The sequence below is a fragment of the Rhea americana genome, unplaced genomic scaffold, assembly GCF_003343005.1.
Source record: "Rhea americana isolate MKP2758 unplaced genomic scaffold, rheAme1 scaffold_97, whole genome shotgun sequence".
NCBI lineage: Eukaryota > Metazoa > Chordata > Aves > Rheiformes > Rheidae > Rhea > Rhea americana.
The window spans coordinates 242308-268755 of NW_028187166.1; the positions used below are offsets into that span (position 1 = coordinate 242308).

General features: G+C 37.2%; 2 protein-coding genes across 2 annotated transcripts in view; both read right to left on the reverse strand.

The window, feature by feature from the left end:
- QSOX2 (quiescin sulfhydryl oxidase 2) overlaps positions 1–16121 on the reverse strand; it is a 30762-nt gene extending 14641 nt beyond the window's left edge. Inside the window, exons 1-9 of the mRNA XM_085325229.1 lie at positions 16109–16121; positions 15347–15541; positions 10254–10354; positions 9134–9182; positions 7811–7916; positions 7605–7695; positions 5056–5201; positions 3864–4007; positions 1486–1615 (exon numbers count right to left, since the gene is read on the reverse strand). Of these exons, the coding sequence (XP_085181355.1) occupies positions 1486–1615; positions 3864–4007; positions 5056–5201; positions 7605–7695; positions 7811–7916; positions 9134–9182; positions 10254–10354; positions 15347–15541; positions 16109–16121 (975 nt within the window). The remainder of the gene's footprint in view (positions 1–1485; positions 1616–3863; positions 4008–5055; positions 5202–7604; positions 7696–7810; positions 7917–9133; positions 9183–10253; positions 10355–15346; positions 15542–16108) is intronic.
- Positions 16122–19107: 2986 nt separating this feature from the next.
- Positions 19108–26448, reverse strand: part of CCDC187 (coiled-coil domain containing 187) — a 45154-nt gene continuing 37813 nt past the window's right edge. Inside the window, 7 exon segments of the mRNA XM_085325230.1 lie at positions 19108–19386; positions 19754–19879; positions 20342–20485; positions 21361–21702; positions 22256–25179; positions 25603–25682; positions 26222–26352. Coding sequence (XP_085181356.1) covers positions 19108–19386; positions 19754–19879; positions 20342–20485; positions 21361–21702; positions 22256–25179; positions 25603–25682; positions 26222–26352 — 4026 coding nt within the window.

Consider the following 26448-nt stretch of genomic DNA (forward strand, 5'->3'; position numbering starts at 1 on the left):
CATGCATTACCATCTGAAAGAAAACAGTTGCAGAGAATCTCAGGTAGATACCAGTTTCATAGAAGATTCAAAAGAATGGCCTTCTGTACTAAGGGCTGAAAGACCTAATTCTACAACAAACAAAATTCCTGAATTGGAGACTGGATCGCTGTGACACATGAGTTAACATCACCATAAATTTTGTTAAATAGGTGAACTGTATACAAAGTCTTGAAGTCCACATTCACAAAGCTGGTTTTTATTAACTGATTGCTAAATACACAGTTAAAAAAGAGGGTGAAGTAGAGAGTTAACCTTTTAAAAAAAATCACAGCTTATAGCCTGCAAAAGATGCAAATAGTTGTGGTATCAACATGGCATACTTTGGCATGCTGACAGTAACAAATCTAAAGGATCCTAATGGAAACAGGAGAATTAYGAATGAGAATTATGAGAAAAGTGTTACACAACAAGAAAATGCAAATAAAGGGCAGCATTCCCCCTTTATCCAATCGCAGTCTGGAAATGAGAATGCAACTACAAGAGAGCATTCTCCATTTATGCACTAATAGCCAGGAAAGTAAATTACATCAGCTGGCCAGGAGCCATCAGAAAGAACAGAGGATGTTTTAGGGATAATATGATGGAAAGATTAGCACTACACTTTCTTAAAGAAATGAGGCCAGCTAGAGATTTCTGACCTCTATGGCCACAGGGGGGCAAGAAACTGTCTGTCTGATTTTCAGATAAATCCAGATACTTGCAAATATTTCATACAACCCTTATTATTCTCTTAAATAGCTATGCATTTACCTCATTTAAAATAAAATGTTTATTATTCAATAAGTAAAGAAATACTGGTCATTTCAGCTGACRTTATAAATTAAATTTTAATTATTATTAAAATTATATAATTATATAATTAATTTTTATATATAATTAAATTTAAAAACAATTATTTTAGTTTTTCAAGTCATGTCACATTACATTACTTATATTGTCCCTTCATTCAGTGTAATATGAGGATCTTCATTTTTGAAATATTGTACCTCAATTATATTCAAAACTTAGACTGAAGTTAGCAATATCTTTAAATGTTCAACCATTTTACGAACATAATATTTATCAAATAAATRTGATAATATGCATATGCATGTAAAGAATGAAAAACAAGGTTCCTTCCCCCCGTTCCCCAACACAGTGGCTACTCATCATAAAAATCTGATAAATGGGCTAAATTTTTAACATTTGTTCTATATCCTGCAAACCACACTCTAAATTTTGAGCCTTCTAAGATGACGTTAAAATGTATTTCAGTCCTACAAGTATTTCAAAACTGCACACAATAGTTCAAAAATAACATTTAAAGAAACCCACAAAAGTTTCATATCTTAAGCCAGTGAGGAAACATATTTAAACATATTTTTGAGAGGCATATGTCACATAAAAATTTTTACGTTAGAGTTACTTTACTCTCACAAATAATCAAAGACTAGAAGTGTATACTTTGGCAGAGACGGTAACAAAATCCTTGAAGGTCTTTAGCTCTGCTCCTTCAAGTATCTTGTGCGTAGCGAGCTCTACTCTGAGCAGGTAATGCAATCCTGATTCAAGGTCAGCCATGTACAGCTTAGATCTGAAACACACATATATAATGTTATAAAGTGGCAGGTCTCTTTCGCTCATTTTCTCACCAGTCATGAAGGTAAAATTGATATATAGTAGGCATCATTAAAACCTCAACATTTGCCACTCCACAGTAATTGCAGTATATCCTACACCATGTATGGGAAGACACAGCAGTAACTACAGCTGTTTGGTATGGTGAATGTCAAGCTCAAAAGAGGAGTACAGTGAAACACATTAACAGAGTAGTTTTACACCATTTTATGCAGCGATTAGACGTATGAAGTGTAACCACATACAAGAAGTTCTTTTATACTTGAGCAAAATTTTTGCTTCCTAGTTAGCTTTACAATGTAATGAAATTACAACCTGACATTGTCATCAAGGAAATAGCTGGTGTAAGGAAATTACAGCTTCTCTTCAGAATCCAAACAAATCAGAAATTATACACTGTGAAAAAGAGAGCCTTTTGTTTAACAGAAGTAGATTATACACAGAGCAGGAATGTAAACAAGATTGAAAAAAGTCAATGTTAAAAAGGACTGAATCTAGAAATCCTCTCTAAAATGTAATCRTTTTGCTGTAGGCTACCTGCATACAAGTTTAATAGTCAAATTAAATCACATCAGTCTTGAAACATAATTAAATACCTTATGACAGGTACAAGTAAAACATCTAAAACAAAACAAAAGTTTTTAACAGTTCTTCACATTTGGAACTCTCACAACAACAAAAAAAATCATTCATAAAACAAAGTACTTTACAAAATACAAATGCATTGAGTTAAACATCCTCTCTTTCAGTATTTTCAGATAACCTTGAGTCAGTATGATGCAGAGCAACGTAGCAGTACAAGCAGAAGTTCATCTAATTGAGCTAAACACTTTATATAAGAATTCAAAAGACCTAGCACTTCTAAAAGCAAGTAGAATTAAAAAGAAAAAACTAGTCAAGAAACTATCTGTTCCCACCCCGAAATAACAGGCATTAAAATATATACATACATACATATATAAATAAATGTAGAATAATCTACATTCTTAACTCAAACTACAGACTTACTCTGGCATTCAACTCCTTAATCAATAGTGTACTCACTTATTTTAAAAACAGTAAAATTCTGTTGAATTCAAGTTTCTTAAAAAGACATCCACATGCATCCACAAGATGCTTAGACTGGAGATCCATATCAACAAGATTTTGTTCTGCTGGAAAGCAGCTCAATTTAGGTAGGTTGTTTTGATAACAATGTTCTACATAAAATATTTTCTTACTATTGTTATTGAAAGAAAATGATATTAATAGCCTCCATGAAATGAAAATAAGTATGAAATGAAAGCACTCAGTCCTACATCTTTTCCATCTAAAGACGCTGAGGGATTACCTCTCTGCAAAGCCCTTGTATCCTTTTCTCCATCAGAGAARGAGGGTAAAGATAAATCTTACTGGATTTGGTATAAATGTCTTTTCTGGTGACTTGAGGGTTTTCTATTATATTAGCATTTTCCAAGCACTTTATAGTGGACACTGCCTTACTACCATACACATATAGAATTCTTGTTTCCTGYAGAAACAAGTTACAGTTCATTGTTATTTTCTATTTACTTTTCTCTAGGACACTAATTTATTTGCTGAAGTTTTTCAACAACATAAGTCAGTGATCTATGTATTTCAGAATCTATATATTTCAGGCTGATGAGTCCTTGGTATTTTTACATAAATTAAGTAGTTAAAAATACTTTCTAAAAAAACCTCCCTTCCATAGCAGTGTAGATATCTGCAATCAAAAAACAAGTACTAAAATCCCCCAGTCATGCCATCTCTGAAACATTCAGAATACCAGTCATGATTGCAAGAAGGTTACCTTCAGTGAGTAGAAGCTGTGCCCTTGCTTCTTGCTTGGAACTGAATTAATTCACCAGCGTTACCTGAATACACTGAGAAATGCCTGCGTTGAAGTAACAGCCGGAAAGCAATGTTTTCTGCTTGATGCTATAATTTCTCCAATATTAAAATGGAAATATTTAGTTTTGCTGGGCGAAAGATTGCAGATCATCAGGTCGTAACCAACCTACTCAACTCGAGATGCATTCCATGAAACGGAATGAAGTTTTCAACTACATATAACAGTATATTATAAATATACTCATACAATAAAATTTTAACCTATTATGGTACAGCTTCCCACATGGCAAGAATAAAGTGCAAGTAAATTTTTATAAACAAGCATTAATCAGAAAATCAAGGGTATCACTTACTTATCAAACTCTTTCCACACCTTGATTTCTGTGCTCTCCTCTTTGTTTTCCTTTATAGGTAGCTGAAGTGGCAAAAGAAGCTTTTTTCTTACATCTGGCAGTGACTTTAAATATGAAGAAAAGAAAGACCGTAGAGGCTTCAAACTGCACATGAAGAGACAAAGTAAGGATTATTTCAAGATTATCTCAAACTAAGTGAGTAGTCAAAGTAAATTAGTATATGTTTGAAATAAAATTTTTGCTTTGTTTTCTGTTTTGCAATTCTGGTAARAGGTGTTATATTTTGATACAAAGTGAAATGAAACACTGTTCAGCCTAGGAACAGTAATAATAAAAATTAATTTGGATTAATGGCTTGAAATCACATTCAAAATAAGAAAACACATCACATTCACAAAAATTCAGATCATGTCAGTTCACCCTACACAGGCAATGTTCACATGGAACAAATATTTTGACTTGGGAGCAAGTGTTTTTTTTTTTGGGGGGGGGTGGACTTTGATAATTCGTTAGGTTTTTTTCCACTTTTATTCTGAAGTATATTCTTTGCAGAATGATCACAGTAATAGKCTAAAGCTATAAACTGCCAATAGTGGTAAACAAAAGTAATATTAAGTCTATTATTAAAAAAAAGATAAGACTATTAAATGGTTCATTAAAAGCTACCAGCATGTTGCTAACAGCATATTGCAACTCTGAATACCAACATTCACCTTAAGCTTCTTTTTTGACCTAGAAAGACTTCAGAATTGCTTATTTCACAAAAGAATTTTGTCAGAAGTATAAACTGTTCCAGTAGACAAGTCTCACAAGGGTCATAATTAACTGCCCGTGCCATTTTGGCTAGCCTTTCCTTCCATATGGTAAAACCTGACTTCTACAGGCTTACTCCATATTGGTCAACTATAAGCACCTATGAAGAGCAAACTGTGTAACAAGACCGCTGAATATGATTATTATACATACAGCCAATGTCTAAATAGTGCTCAAGATGGACAATTTTCAAAGACAAAGAAAGGGAACAGAAGACTTCAATCAGTACAATGTATCAGTTACATTTTAAGATACAATGTCATTATATAAATATAAACAAAAAGGTTATAAAATAGCTTCCTTTCATACCGGCAACTGTTATAGCTTAAGTGAACCCCTTAATGTAGCACACATCTCTCAGAGACAGATAACTACTTACTTATTAATTAATCCATGGGATCCATTTGGATGCAACAGATAGCATGAAGGGACAGAGGTAATACCAAGCTTCTCTAGAAAAGGCTTATCAAAATTCAATGCTCTCTTTACCACAATGTTTTCATATTGAATCAAGTCTAAGATAACCTGAGTAATGAAAAGATAACATGAATTATACAGTGCACAAGGAATATTCAATCTTAGACAAAACAGGTAAATAGGTGAAGTGAATCATCCTTTAAGAGTATCATTAAACTGCTCATCAAGGAAGCGCATTTACTAGCATTCTCTGGACACTAGCAATTTCTGTTGAAGATTTACTCTACTCTGGAAATGACTTTTCCTTGTCTTATGTCTTTCTCTTGTTCTACCCTGCCCTTTTCCCTTTGAAGTCTAGCATCTGAAGAAAACATGAGAATGAACAAATAGTATGTCCTCATAAACTTCAAAATAGGCCACAGGACATTTCACAGGAACCAAGAGATGCACGTGAGAGAGAGAAGGTTTCATGTTATAAGTATTTATGTTTAAAGGTAAATTTTCAGGTAGTGAAGAAATATTTATTCGGTTCCACTGTTTAAGGCATTCCCATGTTGAGGTCCACGACTTCAAAACAATCAAGAGCTTACATAAGAATTAAGGCTCTGCCTGACAAGCCCTGTCAAATCATGCTGTGTAATTGGTGGTGCCACAGCACCTAGCGGTTCATCCAGCTCTTCCTGTTTACCAACCCCACAGCAGAGACTGCAGATTGGAATACAGTGCCCATACCTCAAAAGTTCCAGTCCATAGTCCAGCATCTTAGCTCAAACCAATCTTCCTCAGCTGTTTAAACCTGATGCTGGGCTTTTGCACTGGAGCAGCTGGATTGGGCACACATTCTTTGCAAGGTGTAAACTCCAGCAAAGGGTGTAGGAGGCAGAAGAGGGTGGTAACATGAAGATGCCTCCAAGATTTGCCAGGATTCAACTATCAAAGTTCTTTGCCAACTACAAAGTTGCACCTATGAATACGATGACTCAGTTAAAGCAGTGAAGATTTGTTCAAACCCCTCCCCAAACAAACAAAAAATCCCAAGAAACCACACTGAATTCTCATTCTTTCCCTTCTTAAATCCTTGAAGATCCCACTGCTAAAGGCAATACTCTTTTGCTGTTCTAATAACTGCACTTCTCAGATCCGTACATTAGTTTATGCTCTTCCATTACCACTTCAAATGTTCTCTTCTTACCTACAAAACAAGTTTTGGACTCTTCTCATGTTTCTACTTGTCCTTCTTTTACTTTTACCCCTCTTCTCCCTCTTCTACACTTTTTACTGTTCCTAGTTTCAAAGTTTCCACTATGCTTCTCCCTTTTAGGTGAATGTTATCTTTGCTATGTTTTCCTTTGCTTCCGAAGCTGTATTTTAAAAGCCTCTTCTTTCTTCCCATCAATGCTAAAAACATAGTCTTTATTTCTTCAGCTGCTGAGGTTTCTGTTAAGTTTGTTCATATTGCCTGTGTATAATGTAAACTTGAAAATGTGATTTTTTTTCTATTTCACCAAGATGTCCTATAATGCTGAAATACTACATAATGTTAGCAAATATTTCTCTGCCTGAAAGCAGATTCCATTTTCTGTTATTCAGATGATAAAATGCTGAAGAATTTTATGTTCATCACCCTTCTTTTCAGTAAGGCCCACTTGTATCAACAGAGCAGTTTCCAGAAACAAATGTCTGGAAGCAGTGTGCTTCTCAAAGTGATTTCCACTTTTGGCAGCACACCCTCCTCCACTTATACAACTGGGCCATCTCAGCATCAARTCTAATTAGAAGCATTTCACAGACACTCGATGTTCCTATACAGATTATGCCTAGATAATCATGCAATTTATTTTCTTTACTTATCCTAAATTTTGGCAGCAAGAGAAAAGTAACAGTTGCCTAAGCTAACAGCAAGCTCATTAGGTGCTGATATGACGCCAGATGTAATATTTTATTGGGGAGAGGGGAGAGGGAGGAAAAAGGGGAGGGACTAGTCAAATAACAAAGACTTTCACTTTCTCAGTGCCTCAGATCTATGACAATATTTATTCTCTAAATTAGGATGACAGCATAAAATTTCTTGTATGCGAAAAAAAGGAACCAGATATTTTAGATTACTATAAATAGTTGAAATCACAAAAGCTGCCCAGAAGAACAAATATTATGAATGGTTCTCTAGCAGTAATTAAAGAATATAATCTGACAATATTTTTCCTGTGATCTTCCAAATCTTGAGACTCAAAAGAGTTGCACTAACAATGAAATTGATGAACTATTTTTCTAGTAATGCATGAAAGGAAGAAGTTAATTGGTGCTCAATTAACATGCTCAATTTTAAGCACGTTTCTTTGTGCRAATGAATGCAACTTTAAAGCCTTATGTCATTACTTGACTTCTTGGTATCTCAAAACATGATCATCTTTTCATCTCTTTTCTAATCTAGTCCTATAATCACAAATATTCTTGCTGAGCTAAATAATACATATTTTTTTTTAATTTTGCCATTCATAAGTCATACATTACCTCTCGTCCAACATAGGAGTTATTACTTTCAAACACAATGGCAGTATAATGAGGGCTACTCTTGTCAAGAAGAGAAGTAATATCTCTGGACCTTTTAAGAAGAGAAAAGCCATTTAGCACATAATCGTATAAAGCCATACTTTAACAAGTCTTTTTATATTTTATTCAATTATCATAACCAACTGTGCTTTAAACAAGGAACTTACGAAACTGGATCCAAAGGTGGGCAAGCAGGTGGTCTCAACTCTTGAGAATGGTTCTGTAAGAAGTCAATCATCATCTGGCGAACTGTTTGCAGCTCACGATCTGCTCCTGCTGAATACAGGTTACAAAGAAAAAGAAAAAAGAAAAAGAAAAACAATTCCCCCCAAACCACCCATAACACTATTTAGAAAACRTGTATGGGGGTGGGGGGAATAAAAAACAACCTCACATGCAGATTTTCACACATTTGCATGTTTTAGTGGGTTAGGTTTTTGTTTTCAATTTTAGTTAAAAAAACAGGCAATGCTATTTTGCTTAAGAACAGAGAGTAAGGATGCAATTTTAGGATTATTTTGATGTGGAAGCAAGATGGTATTTAAGAGTTGTTATCCTATTCAAAAATTAAGAATATCTTTGGAAAAACTTTTTCCAAACCTAACTGTCTGCCTGCCTTGCTGATTTTCTCCTCAAACAATGTTTCATTCTAAGTCTGTGTTTATTTTTGCAATACTAGTAGTGGGAGACTTCAGGAGCCTTTTTTGCCATAAAGATATTTATCATGCATTAAAAATTGCACAGGTGTACCATTTTTACCAAATCATCCAGGTGAGGTTACTAAGCCACATAACAATAAAAGCAAATAACTGAAGTGTGGGGATATTTTAAGTTATTTCTTTTAAAGCAAATAAAACGTAGAAGCTCTCACAACTGCCAAAAGTAACAAGTACAATTACAGTCTAATTCTAYGTGAAGGGCTAATGGTGCAGGTGGTCTCTCTTCTGACCTCTGGCCTTTTAAATGTTAATCCATTGGAAAAGACAACATTACTTTTGTCCACAGACAAACCACTTCAAGCTGTGATCCTGTCAGACGCACAGGATAAGCCTGTTTTCAGTTAGTCAACATTTGAATAGGGATTTTCCCAGTGAGGTTCAAGATGCCTGGAAAGTGGCTGACAGATCAAAAAAGCATCAGAGTCAGGACTCAGCAAACGAAATATCATGCTGGTGAGATGTGTTTTGTTTAAATGAATTACAAAAAAAATTCACAACTGGTAAAATCACTAAGAACTACATTTGCAAATGTGAGGAGTGTGAGGCCTAAGATCTTGAACAAATGCCTATACTTCACCTGCCTAAAAATTTGCCTGACATTTTATTTTCATACAGCACTTGCAATGTCACATCCTAAAGCGCTATTCAGTGTCCATTTTATCTCTAGATGTCTAAATCTATGACAGGTAAAGGGATTTTGCTTATTGTATGACATATTCCTGAGTGGTGGGATAAATGCTTTGGAGATTTCTTAGAGTAGGATATTCTTACCTTTATAATTTTCTCCAGTTGTAAACTGCTTTGTAAATGCTTTGAAGTACTATGCAGGACCGAAAAAAAAAAAAAAGTTAGAAAACAGCTCACTGCATGAGACAAAAGTTCAGTTTAAAGGCAAAAATGTCTTTCAAGAGCTTTTACTTGTTACCACTCTAATTACACAACGTTTCTATCTAGTTTTTCGTACAGAGGATTTCTTTCTTTCAGCCTATGAGTTCAAAGACCTGCTTCACAACAAATGTGTGAGGATAGCTCACATATACCCATAGAAATGCTAATCTAACAATCAAATAAACTTTTAGAGGAAACAACTATCGTTATATAAGTTCCTTATAGAAGGAACTAAAAATAGTTCCTCCTTCTAAAAATATTTCAGTGGCATTTTGAAAAAAACTTAGTATTCAACACTGTATATTGATTCATGATTGCAAACATTAACCTAAACTAATGATTACCAAATCAGTACTACCAACTGTGGATATGCTTAAAATACTATTCACATGTTTTTCAACTCCCTCCAGTGGTTAAAACATGACATATAATGGAGCTTGACTGCCCTTTGCTATAAAAAATAAAATAGAAATCATTCAGTGTCTAATAAGGAGTACACTACAACTTACCCCTACAGCTTTAAAGTGGGGGGAAAAAACAAAAACAAAAAAATTCCTTTCTCTATCTGGGCAGAACTTCATAGCTTCTACAGCAAAACTTCTACTGTTTCCTTTCCAATTACAATAAACAATTTACTGAATTCCATCCATCCATCACWTCCTTTTAACTCTCAGGGATAACAGTTTTACAAATTAGCAAAGATAGAGAAGTTAAAAATTGCACTTAGACCTGAAAATGAACAATTCTAGATTCTTTTGGCAAACACTAGAACACTTTCAAAAGTCAGTTTAAGTGAAGTTTGAAATTATTAAGTAAAATAATGAAGGATTAATCCAGGCTAAGTTTTCTCTTCAGTCAACTCTGGTTTTCTCTGCAAAACCAAAGAAAAAAAAACAGCTGAAGAACAAGTTACATGTAACACCCTGGGCAAACATATTTGTTATGGTTCTAATTACTATAAAGCATGTATTATTTACATAATGAAATATATCATGCCACTTACCCTAAAAGTTGGATAATAGTGAATACCATATTCTTTACATGTCTCATAGTTCTCTTCTTCCCCACAATCCAGTACACCAATTCTGATTGCAGATTCCCAATCTGAAAAGAAAGGTATCTTTCCATTTTCAGCAGAAGTGATCATGGCTCTTAGCTGACAGATTAGACTGGTTCCCATGGATATCAAAACAGAACTCCCACAGATTCCAATGGTATTAAAAAAAAAAAAAAAGTGCATTGGTTTGATCCTCATTTGCTATCTATTTCTATCCTTAACAGAAACGTGATCATCTGATTTTTAATGTAACTAAAACTTATCCATTCTTCTTAGTTGTGTCAGTATTGTCTATAAATCTAAATAAAAAAAAAAAAGAAACATTTTCAGGACTTAAGACATTTTATAGAATCCAAGCAGATGAAATAAGGGCCAACCCAACACTTGCAAGATACARTATTGTATTCTCTAGCTTCCTGTATCAGCCAAGCTTATTCAGTTAAATTCACTCTGCATGCTTATTTTACAAGATGAATCCAACAATTATCCATCCATATGGCTGTCAATTACACAACTACAAATTTCACACATCTTGTTTCATAGAGATTTTAACATAGACTTGCTTGTAATGAGCTTGCAGTTTTCTCAGAAGCCTTAAGAATCACACAGTCCCCAATCAGGCACTCCAAGATTCACATGTCTCTTGAAAATTGTCTTTTTTTTTGTACAGTTCAAGAATACACAAGATGTATTTAAAAATACCTGAGTTTTAACCAAAGGACTACATATTTTACCTAGGACATCATAGAACGTTTATTTTAAAAATGTTTCATAGCAATAGCCACAGAGTTTTCTGTGTTTGAAGGTAGTATTTGCTAAGTATTTCTGCTTTTGAAATTTAGCTTGACCTTTATTTGTCTTTGAAGAAGGATGGAGCAGCTGATTGAGAATTTCAGTTGTACTGAACATGCCAACAGCTGAACAGACACCAGTAGTAACTACAAGCATTCTAGCAGATGGGCATGTATTCACATGAACACAAAAGATACAACAGTCTATTTTATCAAATAAAATGCAAAATAAAAAGAAAGTTTGGCTTCTCGGTATTTATCTCATTCAACTTACACCACTCCTCCTCCCTTTTCCACCTGTCTTGATCCTCCTCCATACAATGGATAGAAGCACCATAAACCTAATGCAAATAGCCTACTCTACAACAATGCAAACCCATCACTAGCTAAATACTTGGGTTAAAGAGCACCAGCTGGGATATGCTTTGCTTAGCATCCCCTTCTGCTTAAAAAGGAGCTTTTCGTTTCTAAAGGATATGACAGTCGCACTTCTGCAGTGCACAGCCTAGACTGTATACATTTATAGAGGCACTGTAGCCTATTTTTTTAAATGCTGCTGACATTCTATTTTAAAATGGCATTAGTATTTCTGAAATGCCCTGTAACATAGCCTAGATTTTAGCAAATGAAAGCTGAAAATACGGGTTGGGGGTGAGGGGGAATATCAATATGGAGTTTGTTACACTGTATTAAAACAGAGGAAAACATTCAGCACAGCATTCTTCATATGAAAATATTTGTCAAATTTGAGCAAATAGTTTAAAGATATTGGAGGTTCATAACACACAAACTAAGGGCAAAGTTTCTGAGAGAAGTTATGCTAGAGACTCAAAATAGTTTCAGTAACTCATAACCTACATGAAGGAGGTAGACCAGTGATATTATTTTAATCAACACTACTTCTGCTTATGCTAAAAAGGTTCCAACAAATCACACAAACATGTTGGAAAAATTGAAAAAGCATCAAGTTGGTCAAATCTACCATTTAAAAATGCTAAGATTACCACCAGGCACAATATATTTCTAAGATTACATTTTTCTTTGTATAAACCCGGTATGTTTCCTCCAACAGCTATATGCAACGTAATGTATTATTTTCCATTATGAAGCTTCAGTAAGGGAGGTAAGATACATCTCTCAGAATCTCCTTGAGTGCTACCTGAGTTACGTATTTAACACAGGCTGTTTCCTGAATAATGACAAGGTTTCTGTAATTTCCCATCAAATGCATTTAAAAAACTATTTCTAGAGGAAAATCATTATTGTCAGATTTGGAACAACTGTCTAGAGGAAAGAATTATTTATGTATATTCACTGTTGTTTCATATGAGATTCCCAGTTACTTCCGCACAGAAAACTATTACATTCAGCTCCAATCCACAAGCATTTTGGTAGATATATTTAACCACATTTTAAAACAGCAAAAGTACAATTAATTAGAACAGCAGCCTTGGATACTACTATAATAGAACTAAATGTGTAATTAGGAATACCTTAGCAATGCCTCTAAGCTTGAAGACTTTTCCGAAAGAAGAGGAACATCGAACTGAAAATGTAAATTACACAAAAGCAAACACTGTTCCTGTTTTTCAGAAGCGTTTTTCTCTGCTGTACAGTTTGCAATGATATTATTGCAAGATTTAACAAATAAGAAGTGGAATAAAAGTGAACTGTATTAACAAAAGCCTTCTGTTTGTACAAAGGACTTGCATCAATGTAACTGAATTCCTAGATCACTGCAGTTAAATTCGCAAATCTGGTATTGTTTCTTAATACAGATGAGCTTGCATACTCAGTTACTTGAAATATCTTACCATGAGTAAAATATTTATGAAAAATAAATGTTGAGACAGTCTGAATAAATGGGTGAAATGTTCTTCTGATAAAGCAACCCATAAAAAGTCCAATTATTCCCAGTTTCCTACTAAAATCCATTCATCCCAATTTTACAATGGAAACATTTTGCAAAAAAATGATACTACACAAATCAACTGCATTTGCTGTTAGTGCCAATGTCCACCAACATAAAACCAACTATTTAAATGCAAGTCTTCATAAAAACTTAATAACTAAGGAGTATACTCTATTACTGTAACCAGTTCAAGGCCAAGTGCATAATCTCATTCCCAGTTAGCTTGACTGTAGATGAAAGATTACCACCCTTAGGATTGGAGTGATTCTAACTGCAGATGAAAAATAAAAAGAATATATATATTCATATACACACACACACACACACATATATATATATATTTGAAGAAGTCATTGTAAGTTATGAAAAATACTGTCTACAAAGGTATTATGCTGCTATAGAAACATGTCCCTTTCTTGTTTGACAAAACTTCTGTAGAGTTCAGGCTTTTCATGTTCTTCACTGCCTTATTCAAGCACCTTGTTCTTACTTATCTTCAAAACAAAACAAAAAAAGGGGAGCTAAAACGTAATAGTCTTTTGGCCACAAGCAAATCAAATCAGAAAGTGAAAATGTTACACAAGCTTTTTCAAAGAAACCAGAAATAAAGCTTCTGCTATGACCAATAAAAAACATGCAAGTAATGAGTGTTTAAAATGCTTGGAAACCAGTATGGTTCTGTGCTTGTAAGTTTTCGAGTTTTAGCTCATCAGTCATTCTCCAGTGCGTGACAAACATCAGGTCCTATTTTCAGTGAGTCTTGTATTTTGCCTCCATTTCCACATATATAAAAATATGTATACCTGAAACTGCACTTGCATTTCTTAAGTTTTGAATGAGGTTGATACTTTTTCACATGCAAGGGTGTCAGAGCCTTTCCTCTCTGTCAGACAAAACTGAAAATCTCTCTCAAGCTAAACACTAGATGAAGARTAGTTAAAAAGCATTTCACGCCACCATGTTAACCATAACATTTCCTGTACAAGTTTATTCTCAAGTCTTCTCTGCACCATAGTTACTCAATTTAACCAAYACCAGAAGGGCTAGTTTATTCCCTTACACTAGATCTACAAACACATTAAAAGACTTCAGCATCTGAAAAAAGAACTGAGCAGAGTTAGACACAGCAACACAAGTCTCCCTCAGTATAAACTGAGGGTATATACTTTTTAAGCAACTTTTTGCCAAATCTRAAAATCTGACCACTAGTTAGCTTTGATGTTTCTCTTGTTTCCTGCCAGTACGTTTCCCCCTTCTATCTAGGGGTCACTTTGAGCATTCATGCGATACTGTATTTGCAAGATATAAAAAAAAGCACACACATGGCTTCTACAGGGACTCAATTTTTATTATACTTGGTGTAGCCTTTAAAACAGGTCAGTCTCCTTACAAAACATTCACAAGACAAAATAATATTGCCTCAAAGAGTTTACAGTTTAAACATAGTGCCTGTGCCTTAGTGCCTCCACTTGCACTCTGCAATATGTATGGAGACTTTTGCATGCAATTCTGTGGCTAATATCTGTGTACGTTTCTGCGTACATTTGTGGGGTAGTCATATTTTATTCTTGGAGCCTTCTGAAACCTTTTACTTCAAGTCCTGCTGCTATCTTCCATGCCTTGCTTCATCCTGTGTACTACTCTGACAGGGTGGCAAGTGCTTGCCCCTCATGGAGGAAGTAAAAAGAGGGGTGATAAATACATGACAAAAAATTGTTGCGACTCGCATGCAACAAGGTACTGCCATGTGTGACAGGGCTCCACCGCACGTGATGAGGCAACACCGCACACCACCACGCGTGACCCGGGGTGTGACAAGGCACCGCAACGAGGCCGTGCCATGACCTGCACACGAGGCACTGCAATGTGCGACCTGTACATGACGAGGCACTGTGGCACGTGACGAGGCATTGCCGTAACACACGTGTGATGAGGCACCGAGGTGCGTGACGGGGCCATGCCATGCCCCACAACGAGGCCCTGCCGTGCCCCACACACGACAAGGCGCTGCCACGCATGACACGGCCAGGCCGTGCCCCACCACAAGGCCCCACCATGCTCCACGCACCGCGAGGTGATGCCACGCGTGAGGGGGCCATGCCGTGCCCCACAGCACGGCCCCGCCGAGCCCCACACACGACGAGGCGCTGCCGCAGCCGGGGCGGGACAAGTGGCTGCCGCGCAGGGCCGACGCTGCGCGCTCCCGCCCGGGTCCCGGTGCCAGGAGCTCCCCGGGAGCAAACGGGCCGGCCGCGGATCCCGCCCGGGCCGAAGGGCCGCTAGCGGGGCCGGCGGGGCCCCTTTGCCGGGCCCGGGGCGGGCGGGACGCGACTCACCTTTGACGTCGCCCGCCAGGGCCCGCCAGGTAGGGGCAAAGGCGACGCAGTGGCCGCACGACGAGCTGTAGAACTGCACCATCCAGGCGGCCGAGGAGTTGAGCAGCGCCTGCCGCACCGTGCCCGCCGCCAGCACGCTCAGCGGGTCCTCCCCGGCGCGGTACAGCCGCGCCGCCGCGGCCGCCNCTGCCGAAGCTGCGGCGGGATTGGCCGTGACGGACACGGCGGGGGCGGGGCCCCCTCTCGAGGCCCCGCCCCGCCCCCCATGACCCGGCGCGGGCCTTATAGGGCGCGGCGCGCGGCGCGGCGCGGCGCGGCGCTCCCTAGCAACGCGGCGCCCTAGCAACGCGGCCCCTTAGCAACGCGGCCCCTTAGCAACGCGCCGGCCCTGGAGACGCGGCCTAGCGCGGCCCGGACCCTCCGCGGCGCCTTTCCCCAATTAATATGTGCACTTACTTACCGTTATTCCCCCCAAAACCTCCCCTCGGATTCGTTCAACAGTCGTCGCGTCCCCGGGCTGCCCTCGCCTGCCTTCTCCACAGGCGGCAGCGTTTTGTGAGGCAGTTCCCTCCCTCCCCCTGAGCTGCCTCAAGCGTGTCACCAGAACTGGATGAAGAGGTTGTGGCTTTTTACCACGGTGTTTACATCCATTTCTATCACAAAATTAATGCGGTTGTTAGGAAAACCAAAGAGAACATCAGATAGAGATATTGTGGTCGTTAGTCTTCAAGAYGCTCTAGAAACACYCTGCTAGAAACACACCTTGCAACTYCATGGAGGTTTTTATTGAGAAGAGACTAAAGCAGTGCGGCCTGCGCCTGGAGAACCGTGCTGTCTCCGCGCRCACAGCTCCGCGGGGGAGAGACAGCTCTTTCCAAAACTCACGATAAAGGCGCGCGCCTGGGCACGTATGAAASGCAGCGCTTTCAAGGTCAGATCGGTTTTGAGCTAGTGATGCGGTTGAAGTCGCGACTGCACGAAAGTCTCCTTTTGYCTGCAGATACAAGCTTAAAAATCGTCATTATATTAGTAGAGGCAGAGGAAAAAAACTACATAGAGACTGTCCCCAGAGGGAGAATTCAAAGGAGTTCACAAAATGCTGAGATCACAGGAGACTGAAGGGCCCGAAAAGCTAATTCTTGCTGCTGTCACCCACTAACCCTCCATTTAATCCTCCAAGAAAAAGAACCCAGGAAGCGAATGGATCCAGATTCGTACACCGGTGAGAGTTCAGATGGTCAAATCCAGTTTCTGCCCATTTACTCCAGCTTTCCAATGCATGTCACTGGCAGCACAAGGGTGAGTCTCACACACAGTGAAAATASAGATAAACCTCTCATCTGGGAACTGAATCCCAGGTCCTGCCACCTTCATCTGCTCTTTCCCTRGTGCTCCCTTCTTTCTTCACCACTAACATCTAACGTGGTTCAGTCTTACACATCTTTTACGTCTGTACTCAAAGCTATATTTTCCATGACTCCTTGTATTGCATCCATTTTTTTTCTATTTTTCCTGCATATTATAAGCAAAAAAAAAAAAAAAAAAAAAAAAAAGAAAAAGAAAAAGAAAAAGAAAAAGAAAAAGAAAAAGAAAAAGAAAAAGAAAAAAGAAAAAAAGATGGTTATAACGGTGGAGTCCAAATGCATCAAAGAATTGAAAATTTATGGCAGCTGCTAATTAGAAATTTAAAATCTGCAGTGCCTAAGATATTTGAGAGTGTATTTTATTCAGAAGAAGAATTGTTAAATGTGTGAGGATGAAAGAGATGGATTACAGGAAAATTAAATGTAGGGTTTAACTGAGAAATAATCATTTTCTATGAAAGATAATGACTCCTCTTGAGGCTAGTATCAAGATTTATTGACCCAGGAGGTTAATATTGATCAAAACCAAGGCAAACAAAATATTAGACCTTGAAGTAGAGTAATCTTGATATTGAAGTCTTGCCACTGACTGAACAGGTCAATATATCTGCGTGCCAGAATCTAAGGTTTCGAACACATAATGGTGGAGGATATTAAATATGTCTGACACGTTCTGTGTATACACTTTTTATTCTCATCAGCAGTAGTTACTTTATAGCTATGTCCTTCTGTATATAGCCATCTTGCAAAGATTCAGGCTTCACTCACAAACCTGATTGCAAATATAATAGTTATCTTTCTCAGGCATAACATACAGTGTAACATAAGGCGGCACTCTGAAAAAAGGCAAGTCCTTCATCTACTCATTCACACACAGAAATGATTTTTTTAATACCTCTCATTCTGAACACATAAGAAGGATCCTGATGCTGTTGGTATGAAACTATACTGACAGTGAATTGTAAAAAACTATAGTGCTTCTATAAATTTGTCTCTGTATCCAACAATTTGTCTATAAGTCTGGGATGAAAAAATGTATTGAATTAAATTCTACCGTAAGTTGATAGCAAGAAARCATTAATTTTGGAACAAATAACTTATCTGGACTAATTAATCAATGATGATAAAGGTGGTGGTGGGAGAGAATTCTCACCCAAGAAGGGAGGGTTCATCTAATGCTGCATCTCAGAAGCATCATCAGGGCCCACATGTGGGAATGCACAACTAGGGACATGAAAATAGTGTACAGGATAAGATTTAATCTTCTTAGGGTAGAATTTGTCTTTTAATTTCCGTTCATAGGATAACTAGCACAATGGAGCTTTTAGTGTCCTTAGGCATTACTGCAAAACAGTAAGAATTCATTAACTAATTTATTAATTAATTCAGTAATTCATTTATTAATTCAGTAATAATTCATTGATTAGTAGAAGTGTATACAATATAGTCTGAAATCAATGAGAATTTCAGTAAAAATAAATAAAAAATGAAAGATACATGTTTTTTCTTTTGTTTATTCAGAAAATAATTCCATATGAAAACAGTTATTTGAGCCCTCAGTATTTAAAAATAGAAACTTAAAATGCGTTTACATTCTGCTTTTTTTCACCAAAACCAGGCTATATATATATTATGATTTTAATTACAAATTTATATTTAGTTTGTATGCAATTATCCTGCTTCTGTGTTGATTAGAAAGATGCCCTGAATGAACAGGATTTAAATAAATTGAATCTACTTAAATGTAATTATTTAGTAATATACAGTTTCTCAATACCAGCGAAATACATTAATATTTGCATAGTATTAGAATACTAACAAGTAAAAATTTGTCATTGGTCTTCTCTTAATGTGAAATAGGTGGGAGCACAGGGGCACATACAGTGAAAAATTAGCATGATCAGAGAACATTCATATTTCCTTGCTAAAAATCTTGATTTCTCCTGTAAAATAGAATTCTTGATTTCCTCATTTTTTCCAATAAAAATACATCCCCAGCAACCTTATGTTTAGATGTTATAAGAATTCAAGGACTCGTGTGAATTGTAGGTTAAAGAACTTAATTATTTTCATAAATATATATATGCATTTAGTATTCAGAAATTCAGAAACCAGAGTTACTGATAGCAAAGTACCCCATTTAAAGTGCATTATGTAAGTATATATCTTCTGTTTAGAACAGAAATTCTGGCACTGGATCCCGCCAGGACAGGATCATTCCATATGTCCATCTCTGAAATTGTTTCCAGGCTCATTTTAACCAACGCAAGAAATGGAGTGGTTTAATATAGCCACCAGAGGGTTCTAAGGAAGTTGTTGCAGAAAATAGGCTAAACRTGAGAGAAACACATTCTACGTGCATAAAGCCTTCTTTCATTGTAAACATGGACATATAACTTAGCGCAAGGTCACGCTGGTATTCGGGATACAGTTCAAAATTAAAATTCTTAATTGTGCATTTTTTGCCTTAAAAATCACAGAGATTAAAATTCCACCATTAGGGCCTTTGAGCGAATACTTCTAATCACAGGCTCGTCTCGGATAGATGTTATTAAGAACTCTGATTGTGTCAAGGATCAAGCTATCAAATATGTCTTCTGTTATTCTCATCTTCACAGTTAATTCATCGTCATCATAGTAAGTCCACTGAGATTCTTCTTTGTGGAGCTCCTGAATCTAAAACATAATGTGGAAATAAATGTTTACTTCAAGAACAAGAGCGTGATCAGTTCTGCAAGGTACCAGAAGCTGTAGCCAAATCCAACAGCTTCATATATGCATCATTAATACCCAAACTAAGAAATTCTTAGCTAYCTCCATTTCCTTGATTAAGTGTGCTTAAACTACTCACAAGAACAGACAACAGTGGATTATTATTAAAAACATACTGAAAAGGAAGGCAATAACTTGAAGTTCTGAAGTTATTTTAAGTAAATGTGCCTCTCAGCATAAGAATTGTTAGTTTAAACTTCAACTTTTATATTATTTTTATTTGACCTTTACATTAAAAAGTAAACAAAGCTCCACTTGGATGTCTGCTTACCAGAATAAGATCCACTCTGTCTCTCTTACAGTTTCCATATTTGGTCATATTAAGGAACTTTCTTTTCATTTCTAAGTCGTTCTTTTCCAGGTTCATTATTTTAATAATTTCACYCTGAACAAATGTCTACAAAATAAAAAAGACTGAAAATTGTTTTCGTAGGAAATTTGTCATTGTGAAGGTTGCAAATGAGAGAGACAGATGCCAACTGAAGATCGAGCTTCAAATCTAGAGGTGTCTCAAATTTTAGAGAACTGATCCAGAAGTAGATGGTTAATAGTGAGCAACACATTTTAAATAAAAGATTACTAGGTCCTAAGATTTTCACAGCCTGGAAGATTTAGAAGCCCACTTCCCACTTCCCTACAGAATTCCATGCACTTGAAATATTAAGACTCGGAAGATTAAGCTGATCACCACAGTCTATATTTATTCAAGCGTTTCAAAGCAATGTTGTTTTCTTCTCTCATCATCTCAGTTGTATTGCCATAACCCTCCCAGTTTTCACGTCTTTGCCATTTTACCATTACAATCTCTTCTCTCTTCATTGACTCTCATTATTGTGCATTTTACATTTCCAGAATGTACCTTGACCTCATTGACATCTGTTCTTCTGCAAAGACGCTTGGAACAGCAAGATCCCAAATTTTCTTTCAGCCATGGAAATGTATTTGAATTTACAGTTACATGATATTCTGCACATAGCAACTCATGGGTCAAATCAAATATAATCTGTAACAATGAAAACACAGTACCAACATAAACTGAATCCCTTACTGATATCCTTTCAAAAGTTTTGTTAGAGCTTGTGAAAGAACTCAGAGTGGTGACAATAGAAATTGCAAAATTTCCTGGCATCACCTATGTCACCGATGTTTCTATAACTGGTATCATCATGACCATTACTTAAAAGAACATTTGAACCAGTGCAGTAGTAGATTTGGGGCAGTGATGTGTGAACACTCTCTTAAGTGTGCATGGTTTATGCAAGAAGCCATGATGGGATCCCCTTAATCTCTATGTGCAGACAGAAGTCCTGAAAACTCAGTAATCCCAGGATACTGAGGAACATGAAGATCTTTCCAAACATTCCACTTAAAGGACACACAATTATGATAGCAAAGAAACAGGGAATGCAGGGGCAGCTGGTAAAGGAGCAGGAGAGGAAGAAAGGAGGGGAAGTGTGTTGCTTAGCAGGTCTCCAGTAGCTCTGCTTGGAGCTGTCTGACTGCTCACCCTGACTTGGTCCTGCACCTGAGAGCAGAGTAACCCAACAGAGCAGGACAGCTGAGGCAGTAGACGGGCTCTTCAGACTGCAGCTTTCTGACAAGCTTGGCTTTTTTCTGAATGGACCTAGAACAGAGACCAGACTAGGTCTCCAGGGTCATTCAACATGGAAGCTCTAGCAAAATGCTTGTATTAGAGCAAGGACACCTATATTTTGTTTTGTAGTAGATTAACAGACACAATGTATTTTGCAATGCCTATTTCAATGTTCCTTTGTTATATTTAGCATTACTAGTTAGAATAATGTAAAGTACTAGCTCATATGATTCAGCCTGCAAAACACTAGAAAAAGTTAATAACTATTAATGCTCTAAAAGTACCTGATTATACATCTTCTTGCTTTCTGTTTCCAAATTGTTCTCTGAGAAGTCATTACATTCAAAATGCTTTGGYACACTGATTCTCCTGCAATTTGAGTGCATGTTTTCTGGAGTCCATAATTCTTCTACAGCATGTGCAGACAATTTCTTAACATATGAGCTGTAATGTGGCACCACAAGAGGAACTTCCGCAGTTTTCTTCCAAGGAGCTGAGTGCCACTGATCTAATTTGTACAAGTATTGCTTTTTTGTTTGTCTCTCCAGAATATGTTGCTCAGAATTAAGCTGATCAAGATCTTCAGAGCTTCCAAAAACACCAGCATCAAGGATTTTTATAAGGAACTTGCGTAAGGAGAAAAAGAAAAGCCAGATGACATACTATTCCATATTTTACACAATTTTGGGGAGATATTGAAATGCTTAGCAACTTATTTACAGTTACACTTAAACAAAGGAATAAGAAACCTTTACTTGTGGGTCTCAGAGACAGGCCCACTGCTGTGTCAGGAAAATGCCTATTTTAGCTATTTGACAGAATTCAGAATTAGAGGAATTCCATATTTGAGTTCCATGATAATTTTTGACATTTTCAAATATTTTTATTCTGAATTGGGAAAAGTCTCACCCCCCCCCAAAAGCAAAACTTTTTGTTGTTGTTGTTGTTTTTTGTTTTATTTGGTAGTACTTCCGGATGAACTATTTAGGAAGTAAAAGTTGGACATCCTGGGAATTCTATATGTGAGGCATGGGTAGATAAAGTGAGCAATCTGTTTCCAAATGTTGACATGATATACTTGTTGATGGTGAAAAACAACTGGACAACACAATGCTTGCCTGTGTAGACCCAACTGTAGGTCCAACACCTAAGCATACAAAACTTCCTGACTCTACTTACTGGCAAAGTGGTAGGAGAAATTTCTGAAGATGAATGAAATATCTTGTCTGCTTTTGCTTCTTGTTTTCTTTTAATCTTCTTATATTCTTTAACTGCATCATCTATAAATTTAGTTACAATTCTTTCTGCTACTGTGTGACTACCATGAATGCTAAGCATATCAAAATCACACAGTACAACATCAGAAACCTTTGCTGATTGTTCAGATAAGCTATCAGCTGGATTTTCTTTGAAGAGAAACTGTTTCTGATTGTCTTCTTGTTGTAGGCCTTTGCCATAATCCATCAGTTCTTTTCCAAAGGCACTTTTATGTTTATGTTGAGCTGTTTCAGAAAATGCAATTAAAGTGTCAAACAGAAGTTTTTTACTGAGATCACCTGTGATATCACCAGCAAGTTTACTTCTTTTCTGATCCTCTACCAAGCAACAAATATTTTTGCTTGCTTTTCCTTCAACTGTGGTACTGATGTTATTTTCCATTGGAAGCACATCTGCAAGTATGCTTTGTTTTATTTGTGTCAGTTCTGTTTTTTCTTTAGCTGATTGCAAGCACATTAGATTATTTTGACAAAGGAATTCATTATTCTTGCGCTGACCAGAATCTGGAAACTTTTGTTCCGTTCCAGATAGCAAGGCAAYGTGTAAACTAGACTGTTTTTCTTTCACTTCTGAACCTCCCACACTGTTTGTGTCTTCAGCTTTCTGCTCTGTAAACCCCGCTCCCTGCTTATCATCTTCAGTGTATTTGCAGTCTCCTTGGAAAGATTCATCATCATAGAAGGAGTCTGAATCTTCATCCTCAGTGTAATTGGAACTATTTTCATTAGCCTCCAACAGGTGTGAAATTTGATCAGGTCTGACGAAGATGCCACAACGCTGAGCACACTCAAAATACTTTACCCCTTGGTAAGTTCCAGCATTATCACCTTCCGCTTTGTCAAGTGCAACACCAGCCCAATAGCCACTATCAAAATAAGTCCGTCCTTTGAACATTAAAGTCCCAGGTTGTGTCTTTTTTACTAACACTCTGTCTCCAATTTCAAATGATAATAATGGGTCATAGCTGTCCTCCTCAGCTTTGGGAAGTGTTAAGTGTGTTTTGCATAGTTTCTTCATGCCCTCAGTATTTTTACTGGCTTCACCAGAAGAAACAGGATTTGGCACACGAAGAAGCCTCAGACACTGCAAAGATATCTGATATTCTCCTTGCTTGTGTTCTAATAAGTCCTTATTTGCACTGGAAATACCTTCTTTAACTAAAGATTGTTCTGAGAAATTACCATCCTGAGTTGAAAAAGCATCAATTGGCTCTGGATTGAGCAGAGGAAATTCTTCAGGCACAATGTTATCAGGTAATGGGGGTAAGGCATCCATTTTCAGTGATATATCTTCATCCATACACTGTCTAGTCTCTGAGAATATCATTTGTTCTGGTGGAGATGGGAAATCATCCGTGCTGAAGCTAGAATCATCATTTTTCATTGCATCTACACCCAAAGGAGGAGGAGGAGGATCTTCAGCTGGAAATGACAAATCCTTTTTATTAGAGGATGGCAAGTCAGCACTTCCATAGGACAGCACTTCATCAACAGGAGACAGTATTTCTGACAAGGTATTCTCATCAGCTGGAAGGAGACCCTCATCACTAATAAAAATTGTATCATCTTCATCCTTGGAGGAGCAGTTCTCAGTTTGAAACAGTTGCTCTTTTGAGGAGTCTGAAGAAAGTAGTCCACTCCCCATTTCCTTAATGGCTTGCCTTTCAGTTGTTGAGTTATTTTGATTTCCTGTGGCCACCCTTTGCAAAGATTCATATGAACTGATTTCAGTTTCTTTATGGGCATCCTCAGAAATTCCTGGCGTGGATGTAGGCAGAGATACAATTTTACTGAGCTTGCTGGATGAAGGTTTCTCATTCAAAAACTGTGTATAATTATTTTCACCTTCTGAAATGGATAAATCTCTGGAGGATAGACGTGCTACTGATTTATCATTTGTAATATTTTTCTCAGATGGAAAAGAGACAGTATTACTAAATTTGTCAGTAACCAAATCCAGAAGTTTCACAGGATCTGTCAGTAGAAACCCCATTAACTCRGTATTTTGATCCACAGATACACTGTTAAGTTCATCATCCTTTTTCACTCCACTAGTTTTAGAACTGAAATTTGGCTGAGCACAAATCTCCGTAGTTGAGTAAATATCATCACTGAACCAAGAGCTGGTAGCTGCACCTTTATCCTGCTCAGAGATTTCTTGAGGAGAGATGTCATTTTCTGAGGCTTCCAAATGTGATTCATCCATTCCCTTGGCAGGGTTATGAGACTGAAAGGAATGTGTTGGCTTTGTTTTGGAGGCATTTCCTTTGTCTGATAGGATGAAATAATGCAAATGATCAGTGCACCCATGATCTGGAACATCTCCAGGATGTTTCTGAGAGCTCTGATAGCATGGTGAAATCTCAGGACTGCAGTCAGCTTTGGGCACTTGTTCATCGTGTTTGTCACCAGGTAACATTTCCTTTCCRTCATTTATTGCTATTGATGTCTCTATTGAAACTTTAGGAAACACATCACCATTATCACAGGCAAACTCTTCTGGGATACTGCCATCCGTGTCCTCTCCATTCTTCACCTCTAATTCAGAATCTGAAATGGAGCTTTCTGAGATGTCAATCCAAATTGCAGACACTTTCTGAAATTCTTGGAGTGAAGAGTCTGATTTGGCACTCCCACCTGTCAGAGAGAAGTTGTGTGATTTGCAGGAGAACTCTGTGGAAGCTAATCCCATGGAAAATAATTTAAAATCAAGTTCTTCACTGGAACTTTCATGAGAAATAGGGTCCAAATGTTTCAACCASTGACTGACATCCACCTGACTGATCTCACAAGGGACAGGCACTTCCACTTCTCCAATTGGAACATCTGAAAAAAAAATCAGCGTTGCAGAAAAATCTTTTTATTTTATTGAAAAGGTTGCTGACAGGTAACTTAGCATTCAGATCCAGCCATCTTCAACTGTAAATTGCTTTCAAAGRTCAGTAGTATTAATTGCACAATCAAGATAAGGACTACCTTTAGTATCATATTGTACAAAAATTAAGATTTATCAAATAAAAATGAAGAACTCAGTTATGTAACAAGCAAGCAGCTACAACAGTGTCTCATGTAGTTGATCAGAAAGGTTTGAATCCAGAATCTTCAAATTTCTATTATTTGAGCCCACTGAAGAACTTCATTACCTGGTATAAGACGTAGGCTATTGTCCTCCAACTTTGAGGAACAGCTACTATTCAAACTGTGTATTACATAACCATAGAAGCCCTTTTGGGAAAAGGCATTTCTTACCTTGTGACAATGAGATTTCAAAAGGTGATTTTTCATCTATATGTGTGATTTCTGATTTTCTCTYGGAGGCTGTGCTAATCCTGAAAATACATTATAATTGGATTAGAAGTGAAATTATGAGTGAATGGTATTCATTGGCATTCCAGTTGGTAATAGGCAGCATGCTGGACTAGAATATTAAATTTTTGTTCGTGTATTTATTTGCTACATACAAATAGCATTGTATTACTATCATTTATTTCTTAACTATGACTTCGACACTTTCTATATAGCCCAAAACCTTCAGAACACAAAAACCATTTATTTAAAATTGGCTTCAACAAACCTTCCTCTGACTTWGAGGAATCAGATCTCCCAAGACACACTAGCAGCCAATAATGTTTGATGAGTRTAAAAATATTGTGTCAAATTCTTAAAAGGAGTCTGCACTTTTAAAAATTGTACAAGACAAACAAAAAACCCAAGTTAAGTCCTAAGCTCTCYTTTCTACAACAGAACCAGCCATAGGCACAGGACCCAAACCTGCATTGCTTTTGAAAATGAAGCAGGTAAGCTCTGACATTTTTATAAGAGAAGTAGAAAGTAGGTCAGAAGGCCTTGGCCTAGGTAGATATAGTACCTCTGTTTTTCTGATGACCTTTCTTTTCTTAACTGGGTTTTCACTACTGGGGTTCCGTCTGAAATCAGCAGTGATCCTCTTTCACCATCTTCTTCGCCACCAGAAGAAAGATGTTTTGTACCTCCTCCAGCCTGCAGGRAGTGTGATCAAGAGTCACTGAATATGCAAGAAACCAAAACAATACCAATGAATTGCTAGTGTACTTCCCTCACATCTAAGGCAATACT